Source organism: Microcaecilia unicolor, chromosome 3, assembly GCF_901765095.1.
Source record: "Microcaecilia unicolor chromosome 3, aMicUni1.1, whole genome shotgun sequence".
Classification (NCBI taxonomy): domain Eukaryota; kingdom Metazoa; phylum Chordata; class Amphibia; order Gymnophiona; family Siphonopidae; genus Microcaecilia; species Microcaecilia unicolor.
In genome coordinates, this window is record NC_044033.1 from 488,020,442 (window position 1) to 488,032,748 (window position 12,307).

Here is a 12,307-nt window from a genome sequence, read left to right on the forward strand (position 1 = left end):
CCTGGAAACATCTGGGAACATTCTGATCTTACAATTCAAGAAAAGTTGTTCTCTTTGAAGAAAAAATTGTTTTAGTATCCAGTCTCTATCAGGCTGTAATATGAAAGTCACAATCAATGTTGCTGTTGTCAAACCCACTTTATCATCCTCTAATATTTGAGTTAAATTCAAATCCGAAGACTCTAATGACCCTTCAGTTCTTACTTCTTGCTCCAAATCCTTTGTTACAAAAGGTGACAAATAGTAAATTTTTGAAATAGGAGGGTATGCCTGTTCTGGGATCTTTTAAGATTTCAGTCAGATATTTTTTGACAGTTATTAAAGGAGCGATTGAAACCTGTTTAGGAAAATTGATAATTCTCCGTGTGTTAAAACGTTGTTGATTCTCCAGGATTTCAATCTTATTCTGCAAATACATATTTTCCATTATCAAGTTTATTTGAGTTTGTTGACAACTTTGTATATTTTTAGAATTATTCCCAATCTCTTTATCCAATGTAACAATCTTTTCTTCCATTACAGGTATCTTTTCTGATAAAGTTTGAGATTGCTGACTTAATGAAATAAGTTTTTGCAAGAAAGAGGTTTTTAGGCCCACTAACACCTCCCAGATAATTGTATCAGGTTTTTGGGGTAGAAAAGACTTACATAATAAGCCAAACTCAGGTGGAAGATCCTTTATCGGTTGTCTCTCCCTCGTCGCGCTGTTCCCGTCAAGAGTGCTCTCTGCTCCTTCACACACCATTACCAGTGCAGTCATGCTCGGCGTTTCAACACTCGAGTTAGCGCCTGTGCCAGGAGGCCCCATTGCTACTTGGAGACTAGGGGGTTTCCTGGTCCCTCCTCTGTGTGTCTGCCGGCATAGGGGGAAGATTCTGTACCTCGGGGCTGAGAGATATTTCTGTTTCTAGTTGGGAGCGCAGCATACCTCTCCCTGTGCTTCTCAACTGCAAAGCCGGACCTGATACTATACTTGGTCCAAAGAAGCGATCCAACGCCCCTACCACGGACAAGACAGGCTCCGCGGACCTAGTGCGTTGTCGGCCCCTTCTTTTAGAAATAAGGGGAAGGAAAGGTAAAATTGATTCTCCGAAGTGGCAGAGGTAAGTTTGGAGTGTCTTCTCTGTTCTCCCTTCAAGCCGCCATCTTGCCTCCTTTAAATTGCATCTTAAATGCATAATGTAACCAAAGGAGCTTTTCTAGTACGGGGGAAACATGATCCCATGACTTAAGACCCTAAAGGGATTGAACTATAATGTTGTGAATCAGCTGTAATTGACTTAGTTGCTTAGACAACATCAATGTCCCTTCCCCTATGCCCTTTACCTGACTTCTCACCTCTTTTCCCATAATTACCTTCCATATTTGTCCTAAGCATACCCCAAATCTTTAGGCCAACAATTAGTAGAAGAACAAATACTTTGACCCTTCCAGCCTCTCAGTTTGTGACATTGTTTTGTTTAATAAACATATAAACATGGCCTTTTCTAAGCAGTTCTTTGAGTATTTAAAGATGAAGGTAATTCACTCTTAAAAAGCATAGAGAGATTCTAAAAATATTTAAAATGCTTCCGGGGAACAATATCAGCTGTCAGAAATACTAGTGTCAGCCATCTCTGCTGATAGGCTTTTTCAGGCCTTGTCAACTTCCTAAGTTTATTTTTATAAGCTCAACACTTAAGCCAACACCTAAGCCACCTCCTATGGCTTATTATCAAGTGTAATCATCCCCACATTCCATTCTTATCTACTTGTTTTATTGATTTAAAATTGTACATCGCTCTGACCATTTTGAAGAAAGGGCAGTATATCAAGTCCTGATGAAAGGGTTAGTGCAGTGAGCTTTGATTCTGGTGTCCTGGGTTCGATTCCTAATGCTTCTCTTTGCGACCTTGGGTAAGTCACTAAGGAGCCCTTTTAATAAGCCGTGTGTGCGCCCAACACGTGCCAATTCGGAATTACTGCCTGGCTACCGCATGGCCTGTGTGGTAATTTCATTATTTTATGCGCGCCCCGGCAAATTTCTGGCGTGCGGTGCTAATTGGGCAGTAATCGGCATTGTACGGCAACTAATGATTACCACCTAGTTAATGCGTGAGACCTTACTGCTAAGTCAGTGGGTGACAGTAAGGTCTCATACCCAAAATGGACATGTGCCAATTTTCATTTTGCCACACGTCCATTTTCAGCCCCCCCAAAAGGGCCTTTTTTGCAGGCATGCTGAAAAATTAACCTGCGCGCGTTAAATATACGCATCTACAACAGCACAGGCCATTTTTCGGCGCACCTTAGTAAAAAGGACCCCTTAACCCTTCATTGGCTCAGGTACAAAAACTGAGATTGTGAGCCCTCTAGAGACAGAGAAAGTACCTGCTTATGGTGTGTGATTGTTCTCTACCTTGAACTTGAAGGTTAAGCGAATTATAAATTCCAAAATTAAATTATATTAAACATTAAACAACCACCAAAGTTAGTGAGGTGGTAGTGTTAAAAAAAATCTCCTTGCATGTTTACCAATATTAATGGTTTCCCTATTCTCCCATATTCTCTAATTAACCTCATCTAGGTACCACAGTGTTCATCTATCTCTGTGAAGGCCTGCTTTAATTCTTGGAAAACATTTTCCGCTCTTAAGGCTATTTCTCATCAGTGCTGTGAGAATGGTTTCTTGTGCTCCCTGCATGACTAATGCAAGCTGCAGGAAATGAGTCTGGAGTGTAATAAAGTTTTCCTGCATGGTAGACCAAATAGGTCTTTTAAATATATTTGTAATAGCAAGTATTATACAGAAAAATTAACATCTTTTTGTTTTTTTTTTAATGTTCTTAGTGGAGCAAGTTCCTGTGGAGCCATACCACATTTCTCTGTCTCAAGCCGAGGTGCTGCAGGAAGGAAGTGATGTGACACTTATTGCCTGGGGAACTCAGGTTAGTAAAAGTTGTTTGAGCGTCTGTTAACATTTTTCTTGTAAGATCTGATAAAAATGTATTTTCTTTGGAATGAAGGATGGTGAACTATTAATTAAAAAAGTATGACATTTCCACCTTTTCACAAACAATTGTAGAATGCTGATGTTAAGTAAAATCATGGTGGATGCTGAAGTTTGTTTTATTATTATTTGCTGCATTTGTATCCCACATTTTCCCACTTCTTTGCAGGCTCAATGTGGCTTACATTCTGCCGCAATGGCAATTACCATACAAAAAATGTGTGTGCTAATACTGTATGGAGTGGAGGAGTGGCCTAGTGGTTAGGGTGGTGGACTTTGGTCCTGGGGAACTGAGGAACTGAGTTCGATTCCCACTTCAGGCACAGGCAGCTCCTTGTGACTCTGGGCAAGTCACTTAACCCTCCATTGCCCCATGCAAGCCGCATTGAGCCTGCCATGAGTGGGAAAGCGCGGGGTACAAATGTAACAAAAAATAAATAAATATATAAAAACTACTGGGAGCTGGTCATTTGAAGAAGTGTTTCCATCTAAATCCTTTAGAACAGTGTCTCACTGCTTCAGTTTGACTTAGATTATACTTGTTTACTACATTTTGGAGCTTACAAGGAGTTACAACAGTAATTTTCCCATCCGGTACTTTTATTGATTTGTGAAAATAAAAGCCAAGATTATGTCAGATCACTATTAACTGCCCAGCAACCAATCCCTCCATCAAAACCTCTCAGCATTGATCTACTCCTTCCACTAGTTTGAACCAATTTCTGTGACTCCCTCTGCCACCCTAGAATTTTTTCTTATGATTTCCAGTTGTCACTGGTGCATGAGGCAAGAGGATTCTCCTACTAGCATAAGCTATCTATCTAAGGTATGTTAGATTATGTTTAAATTAGGTAGTCTAGTTTTCAAAATATTGTTCAGAGCCATACTGGGTTATACAATGACATTATTATGCAGGCCGATATATGGGAGAATGCATCTTATATGACATTGTAATTTTTTGCTATTGGAAATTATTTCAGACAACTTTTATGTATCAAGCAGCAGCTTTTTGGTCTCACCTTCCAAATGGGATCAAAACCTTGTCTAATTTTTCTAGTTTTAAAAAGATGCTTAAAATCTCTTTTGGAAATATGTTTTAAATACAATGAATTAGTTTTAATTTTTTTGTTAATTCAATGTATGCTCCAAGATGTCTTGTCTAGTTCTCTTAGGCCCCTGTTTACTAAGCCGCATTATAGGTGCATTAGCATTTTTAACGTGCGTTAACAGTGTACGTGCCTATAATATCTCTGTAGGCGCCTTCACAGCGCGCACGCTAATTGTAGGCACGCAAAAAACACTAACACACCTTAGTAAACAGGGCCCTTATTGTCATCTGCTTTGAACTATATTTGGTATTAGCAAAGTATAAGTTTTGTAACTGTAAGACTTTACAAATTGTGTAGAATGCGGCCGCAAGGCTGATTATGGGAGTCTCTAAATTTGCCCATATTACATCTGTGTTGAAACAGCTTCATTAGCTGCTTATAAAATACATGATACAATATAAGGTTTTAGCAAGAGGGTCGGTGGTGGGAGGGGGGGTGTCGAGAGGGTCGTCGGCAGGGGTTGTCAAAGTTGGTGGGGGCGGGGGGGGGGGGGGGGGGCCCTGACGCTGACTTTCATTTATAGAATGCTAGCATAACCGCAAAAATTTGTGCCTATAAGTTAGGCGCAAACATTTATTGGCTTTAAATGTGTGCACCTAAGGTCCAGTGGTATGTGTATAAGTTAAAGCTGGGCTACTCAGTTCTGGTCCTTGAGGCCTACAGGCAGACCATGTTTTGACGATATTTGCAATGAATATGCATATGAGAGATTTGCATACCAAGGAGGCAGTGCGTGCAAATCTCTGTCGTGCTTTTTCATTGTGAATATCCTGAAAACCTGGCCAGCCTGTGGACCTTGAGGACCAGAATTGCAAAGCCCTGACTTAAAGTATTCTGTAAGTTAGGCATGTAAGTGTGAGGCCCACTCAGCTCCACCTATGTTTCTGTCTGTCTATAAAATATGCATTATTGAAGATAAGTGCTATTCTGTAAATATGCACATGTGTGCAATTATATGCCAGTATTCTAATGCCCTTCTTTTGGTGTGTTTGTTGACTGCATCCTATTTTTTTGAATGGCATTCTTTCATAACTTTAACTTATTTATTTATTATAATTTTGTGCATTGCTTTGACCTACTTGTCAGATTAAGCAGTATATCACCGCCCTGCCCTTGGTACGCCGCTGATTTAGGGCACCTTCTTGTGCCTCATTTGTTATAAAAACAGGTGTAGCTCATAACATCTTACTTTTATTTTTCTTTTGTTCCATTATGGCTGAAAAAGCATCTAAGTCACCCAAATCCCGCCCTTAACAAGTCCCCTTGAGATTTGGACACACTGCTGATGAACAGCATAGAAAAACGTCTGAAAACAAGTTTCGAAAATACTGATTTGGACATTTTTTGTGAGAAAAATGTCCAACTGCTGCTTTATAACAGCAAGGCAAACGATCCGCAAACAAGATGGAAAACAGAAAAGCAGATCAGTAGTAGATGTATATGAGCTTTATTAATGATGTTTCATACAAGAATTTTGCCCAATAATAAAGTTCATATACATCTACTACTGATCTGCTTTTCTGTCTTTCAAATGCTGCTTTATGCCACTCTTTAGACGTTTTTCTCTTCCAAAAATGAGCCCAAGAGTCAACTTAAAAGAATGCAAATGGTTTGAACTTCACAATACACGTAGAAAGAATACTAGGTTTTACATAGCTTAAGAGCCACTATGAAACGTTAGAATTTTACAACATATTTTAAAAAACTAGAGGTCCTGACATTTAAAGGATATATGCTTTTAATGTTGAGACTTATGCTCCTAAATCAACTTATGTGTCCTGCATTTCCTACATTAGCACAGAACTGTGGAACGCTTTACCAAAAACATGAATGGGCACCTAAACTTCCGGAAAGGTCTAAAAACTCACCTGTTTAAAAAGGCATACCCCACCCACCGCCCCGCATGCATGCTGCTGGAGGGGTGCAGAGAGCAGCCGCGCGCCTGTCGGCTCCGCTGGTTCCCTGCTCCCTCTGCCCCGGAACAGGTTATTTCCTGTTCCGGGGCAGAGGGAGCAGGGAGCCAGTGGAGCCGAGAGCTGCATGGCTGCTCCCAGCAGCTAAAAATGCACCCGGGGGGGGGGGGGGGGGGTGCATCAGCGATCCGCCCCAGGTGGCAGCTGACCTAGGATCATCACTGCCCTAAATGGCCAGATGACCACTGGAGGAAATTAGGGATAACTCTCCAGTACACCCCCCCCCCCAGTGGTCACTGGCCCCCCTCCCACCCCCAAAAAATGTGAATAAAAAAATGACTTACCAGCCTCTATGACCGCCTCATATGATATAGCCAGGTCTATTAGAGAAGCATGCAGGTCCCTGGAGTAGTGCAGTGGTCAGTGCAGTGCACTATGGAGTGGGGGACTCTGGTCCCTTTCTCCTTCTACTTGTCACACGTGGTGAAAACTGTGACCCTTCCCAAAGTCACCAAAACCCTACTGCACCCACATATTGATGCCCCTTCACCTATAAGGACTATTGTGTAGTGGTGTACAGTGGGGGACCGTAGGTTTTGGAGGGCTCAGGGGACAAGATAAGGGAGCCAAGGTATATATGTACTTGTGAGCATTTTTATGAAGTGCACAGAAGTTGCTCTCCTGGGATGTCTGGGGAGCAGTCTGCTAAAAATGCTGTTTCATCCTACATCCCAACGGCTTGATTTTCTACATTTTGCACTTATTCGTTTTTTTTTTCTGAAAATGTACCAAAAAACAGTTTGTCTAAAGCACAAAACCTTGTTTGAAACAGTATTTTGGAAAAAAAAAAGATAGACAATTTTCTTCTTCGAAAATGACTTTCTTTTCCATTCGTATTTTGAACATTTTGTGCAAAACGTCCAAAGTCGGACTTAGACGTCGTATCGAAAATGCCCCTCCTCGGGTATAATGCTGTTTGCTTCTTCGCTGTGAACTATTGGTTTGGATCTTGTCATTGTGCAGAAAGTTAAAGGCTGGCAAAATGCATTAAAATAATAACATGGTGTCAGCACACATCATACTATAAGTCTGATGTATGGACATTGAGCTCAATATTATTACCAAACAGCAGTTACTGATTACTTTCCAAAGTGGTTCCATATTTTGAACTTTTTACTGATTCAATGAATTTTAAAACTGGGTGGCAAAATCCCTCCAAAATCTAAAATTTGCCATGTAGCTGATCATTATTATCTGCTGTAAGACTTTGCCATTGCTTTTATGAGTGCTGTCAAAATGCATTGTTTATGGGATGTTGTGTTTGCAGGTTCATGTTATCAGAGAAGTGGCAACCATGGCTCAAGAAAAACTTGGTGTTTCATGTGAGGTGATTGACCTGAGGACAATCCTGCCCTGGGACACGGATACTGTTTGCAAGGTAAGTCTACACTGCACTTTCTCATAGTGGTGGGGGGACGGGAGTGAGAAAAAAATGTTTCAAAGCTGAGAGAAAAATGTTTTTCAGAATGTAAAATAATTTCTTTTGTGCTTGTGTATATGTTATTCGGTTTTTATTTTTGACTTTCTTTTAGTTGAGTATCATTATGTATCTGTAGACCACGAATGTGATTTTCTTTTAAACACTAGTTGTTTCTTCTTAAAGTCAGTGCTAAATTTAGTGTGAAATGAGCACAGATCTGATAAATGCCGCATAAACTCTTGTAAATCTGTCTTCCTATTTTGGCTTCCTATTTTATTATAGGGCTTAGTTCAGGATTCTTACATTAGTCCATATAGGGCTTCTTTTACTAAGCCGTGCTAGTGATTCCTACACGGCAAATGAGAGAAAGCCCACAGGAATTGAATGGGCTACCTCTCATTTACCGCACAGGAATTGCTAGTGTGGCTTTGTAAAAGAGGCCCATAGTTCTTTATAGTGGTACTACTCCTTATCTTTCTTCTTTCTTTATTCCCCACACTCCTAATAGAACACTATGTTCGTTCCATGAAGTTGGTTGTGTTTCCTGCTGTCTCTTGCATAAGGCTTAATTTCACTTAAAATGACTCTTTTTACTGTTATGCAGCTTTGCTTTGGAATATGCTTCATACATCATTCCATGTGGAACCCTCTCTCTCAAAATTTAAAGCAACACTGAAATCTCATCATTTTGCTGAAGCCTTTGCAGGTCATATCTAGTGTTGAGTAACTCACTGGAAGTTTGATGTCTCTGTCTACATCTTTGTATTCTGTTACATCGCTTCTTCACTCTTTTCATTTATCCTATTTTAATAGTGGTGTTCTTTCTTTCTAAGTATTATTTTGTAAACTGCCTTCCTGTGTGTATCAGTAAGGATGGTATATCAAATTAAAAGTATAAACTAATGGATTAGGTCAGTAAAAAAAAAAATCACTTTCAGCTTGTTTGTTGGCCTATAGTCAACATGGTGGAATAATATACATTTAAAGTGATTAAGAACGCTATGTTCAAATCACTTGAAATTTGTGGCAAGATTTTTCCCCATTATAATAATTTAACAAGAGGTTAAAATATTTTTAACCTGGACTTGTGAGGTCCAAAGAGATACAAGACATGTTGAGTCTGGACTTGGTTGGTGTTGTGCTGGGAGCAGTTTGAAGATGACAGCACTGGTGCACTTTGGGTTTACTGATGAAGGCTGACTGGAATTTTGGGCCAGTTAGCAGGTTGAGCCATCTTATGTGCAGAGTTGAACCAGGCTGAATATATTGAATGATAAAAAATTTTATTGGAAATGAGACAGATTTGGGGTGGGTTAGTTATGGTTATAGTAATTTTCTTTTAATTTTCAGAGGATAGCCAGTAAACAAATAATTGTGTGAAATAAAGGAAAACATAAATATAGATGCATATGATTGGAAGGGGGGGAGGATCTTGGTCCTTGAGGGTTGCAACCCACTCGGATTTTCAGGATTTCCCCAATGAATATGCATGAGATCTATTTGCATGCATTTTAGAGAAATGTTCAGATATATTACTCATCCTTTTACCTTCTAGAAATTAATGTAAAATTATGCTGTCTTTGGAAAAAAGGCAGTTAAGTACATAAGTATTGCCACACTGGGACAGACCAAAGGTCCATCAAGCCCAGCATCCTGTTTCCAACAGTGGCCAATCCGGGTCACAAATGCCTGACAAGATCCCCCAAAAGTTCAATACATTTTATTCTGCTTATCCCAGAAATAAGCAATCATAAATTCCTAATCACTGAAAATATTTCACATGGCTCCCCTAAACATACTTTGCCAATGGCTTGATATGGCGCTGCCCACAGCAGTAAGATTGTTGAAGTATTTTTCACAGTAGAAAATGAAATAGAGGGATAAGGAAATGTTTACATTCCACATGTATGTATCTGTAGAGTCTGCATGGCTTTGTATATGTGTGTACATATATATCTCACTTGTGTTTTGTGTGTGTGTTGGGCATGTGTTGTGTCTGTGGGAGAGGAAATGAGGAGTGGTAGGCACTTGTAGAGCAGCAGGTATTAGAGGATAGTGCAATTTGTGAGGAGGTGGGATAGTTTACACCATAATGGGGCTGTTAGGAGGAGATGAGTTTTGGAGTGGGGCAGTTTACACAGACATGGATGGAGTTGCAGGTGATAGTTTTTAAATGTGAGAGCAGTGTGCAGGAAGGTGTTACAGTTGCAGGAATAGTATTTGGGTATGAGGTAGTTTTTTGGGACTTGGTAGTTTCCAGGCTGGTATGACAGTTGTGGGGGCAGCATGCAGGGTAGTGAAACAGTGTCAGATGGGGGTTGGTGAGGTGGTAGGGTCATTGTGAGAGATTAGTTTTTGGGAGAGTGGCAGTTTACATGGAGATGGGCACTTGATACGGATAGATTTTTGGACTGGGACAGTTTGTAGGGGGTGGTTTAGTGAGTGGGGATAGTTTGGACATAGTGTTGGAACAGTATATGGAGTGGGGTGGCAGTTTTTTGGTATGAGGAAGTTTTCAGGATGGTGTTGCAGTTGTGAGGGATAGTTTTTTTTTCGGATTCGAGAGTTTGCGGGATGGTATGGCAGTTGAGGTGGCTTTTCTGTGTAGGGGCAGTATGCAGGATTGTAGAGCAGTTGCAGATGGGTAGTGTTTTGGGCTGTGGGGGCAGTTTGGGGGTTTGGGAGAATAAAATAGTAAATGATATCAGATAAAGCACCAGCATGGGCCCCATCCAGTCTGCCACAAAGCTGGCCATGGTTGTATCTGCAACTCTGTATGGGTTATCCTCTTTTGTCTTTAGAATTGTAGCACCGCTTAATTTTTGAAAGGGCGACTACGATAAAATGAGGAAAATGGTTCAAGAGACGCTAAAAGGATTGGCTGCATAGGTTAGGATTTTAAATCAAGCATGGAATTTGTTTAAAAATACTGTCATGGAAGCCCAGACCAGATGTATTCCAAATATTAACAAAGTTGGAAAGAAGAGCAACCATGGTTAAAAGGTGAAGTGAAAGAGGCTATTAGAGTCAAAAGAACATCCTTCAAAGAATGTAAAAAAGATCCGAATGAAGAAAATAAGAAGCAACATAAGCACTATCAAGATAGATGCAAAGCACTGATAAAGAAGGCTAAAAGAGAATATAAAGAAAAACTTGCCACAGAGACAAAAACTCATAGTAGCATCATTTTCAGATACATCAGAAGCAGAAAGTGAGGGAATTTGTGGGACTGTTAGATCATGAAGGAGCAAAAGAGGCACTCAGGGAGGACAAGGCTGTAGCAGAGAGATTGAATGAATTCTTTGCTTCGGGCTTTATGGAAGAAGATGTAAGAGATCTACCTATACTAGAAATGGTTTTCAAGGGTGATGATTTGGAGAAACTGAAAGAAATCTCAATGAACCTGGAAGTCATACTGAGCCAAACTGACAAGTTAAAGAGGGATAAAACCACCTGGACTGGATGGTATACATTCCCGGGTACTGAAAGAACTCAAACGTGAAATTGCTGATCTGATGATAGTGATCTATAATCTGTTGTTAAAATCGTCCATAGTACCTGAAGATTTGAGGGTGGCCAATATAACGCTGATTTTTAAAAAGGGTTCCATGAGTGAAACGAGAAATTACAGACCGGTAAGCCTGACTTCAGTGCCGGGCAAAATAGTGGAAACTATTATAAAGAATAAAATTATGAAACACATAGACAAACAGAGTCATCATGAGTTCAGCCAAGGGAAGTCTTGCATCATCAATTTGCTTCCTTTCTTTGAAGGCATGAATAAACTTGTGGATAAAGGTGAACCTGTTGATATAATTTATCTAGATTTTCAGAAAGCTTTTGACAAAGTTACTCATGAGAGACTCCTTAGAAAAAATTGAAAAGTCATGGGATAGGAGACAATGGCCTTTTGTGGATTAGGCATTAGTTATTGGACAGAAAACAGAGGGTAGGGTTAAATGGCCATTTTTTTCAATGGAGGAGGGTGAATAGTGGAGTGCCACAGTGATCTATACTGGGGCTAGTGCTATTTAATATATTTATAAATGATCTGGAAATCGGAATGACAAGTGACGTGATTACATTTACAGATGACACAAAACTATTCAAAGTTGACAAAACTCGTGCGGACTGTGAAGAATTGCAGTTAGACCTTATGAAATTGGAAGACTGGGTATCCAAATGGCAGATGAAATTTAATGTGGACAAATGGAAAGTGATGTACACTGGGAAGAATAATTCAAATCATAGTTACCTGATGCTAGAGTCAACTTATGAGTAAGCACCCAAGAAAAAGATCTTGGTGTCATTGTAGACAATATGCTGAAATCTTCTGCCCAGTGTGTGGCGGTGGCCAAAAAAGAAAACAGGATGCTAGAAATTATTAGGAAAGGAATGGTAAATAAGACCAAGAATATTATAATGCCTCTGTATTGCTCCATGGTGCAATCTCACCTTGAGTATTGCATTCAATTCTGGTCGATGTAACTGAAGAAATATATAGCAGACCAAATCAAGAAACATACAGATAACATCTCTTCTCTGTCCTACTGGGTGCCTTCTGCATCTACCTGCTTAGCTAGGAGGACCTTTGGCAAGCCAAGGAAGAGTCCCTATTACTATCAGAGGCAAAGTGCAACCTCGCGGCTCATCAGCCTCAGCATGCTTGTTCACGTTAACAGCATGCGCCTAAGGCCCCTGCTCCCCAGGCAAAACAAGAGATGAGCTTTTGACTGGCTCCAGCAGTGCATAGCCGCAGTAAAACTGGCCATCCCGGATGACTTGGCGGTCGGAGGGAGGCTGAAAGTTTTTCAAG

At 40.3% G+C, this 12,307-nt stretch overlaps 1 protein-coding gene across 1 annotated transcript in view; it reads left to right on the forward strand.

The window, feature by feature from the left end:
* Positions 1-12,307, forward strand: part of BCKDHB (branched chain keto acid dehydrogenase E1 subunit beta) — a 551,902-nt gene that overhangs the window by 155,411 nt on the left and 384,184 nt on the right. Inside the window, exons 7-8 of the mRNA XM_030199070.1 lie at positions 2,830-2,927; positions 7,339-7,449. Of these exons, the coding sequence (XP_030054930.1) occupies positions 2,830-2,927; positions 7,339-7,449 (209 nt within the window). The remainder of the gene's footprint in view (positions 1-2,829; positions 2,928-7,338; positions 7,450-12,307) is intronic.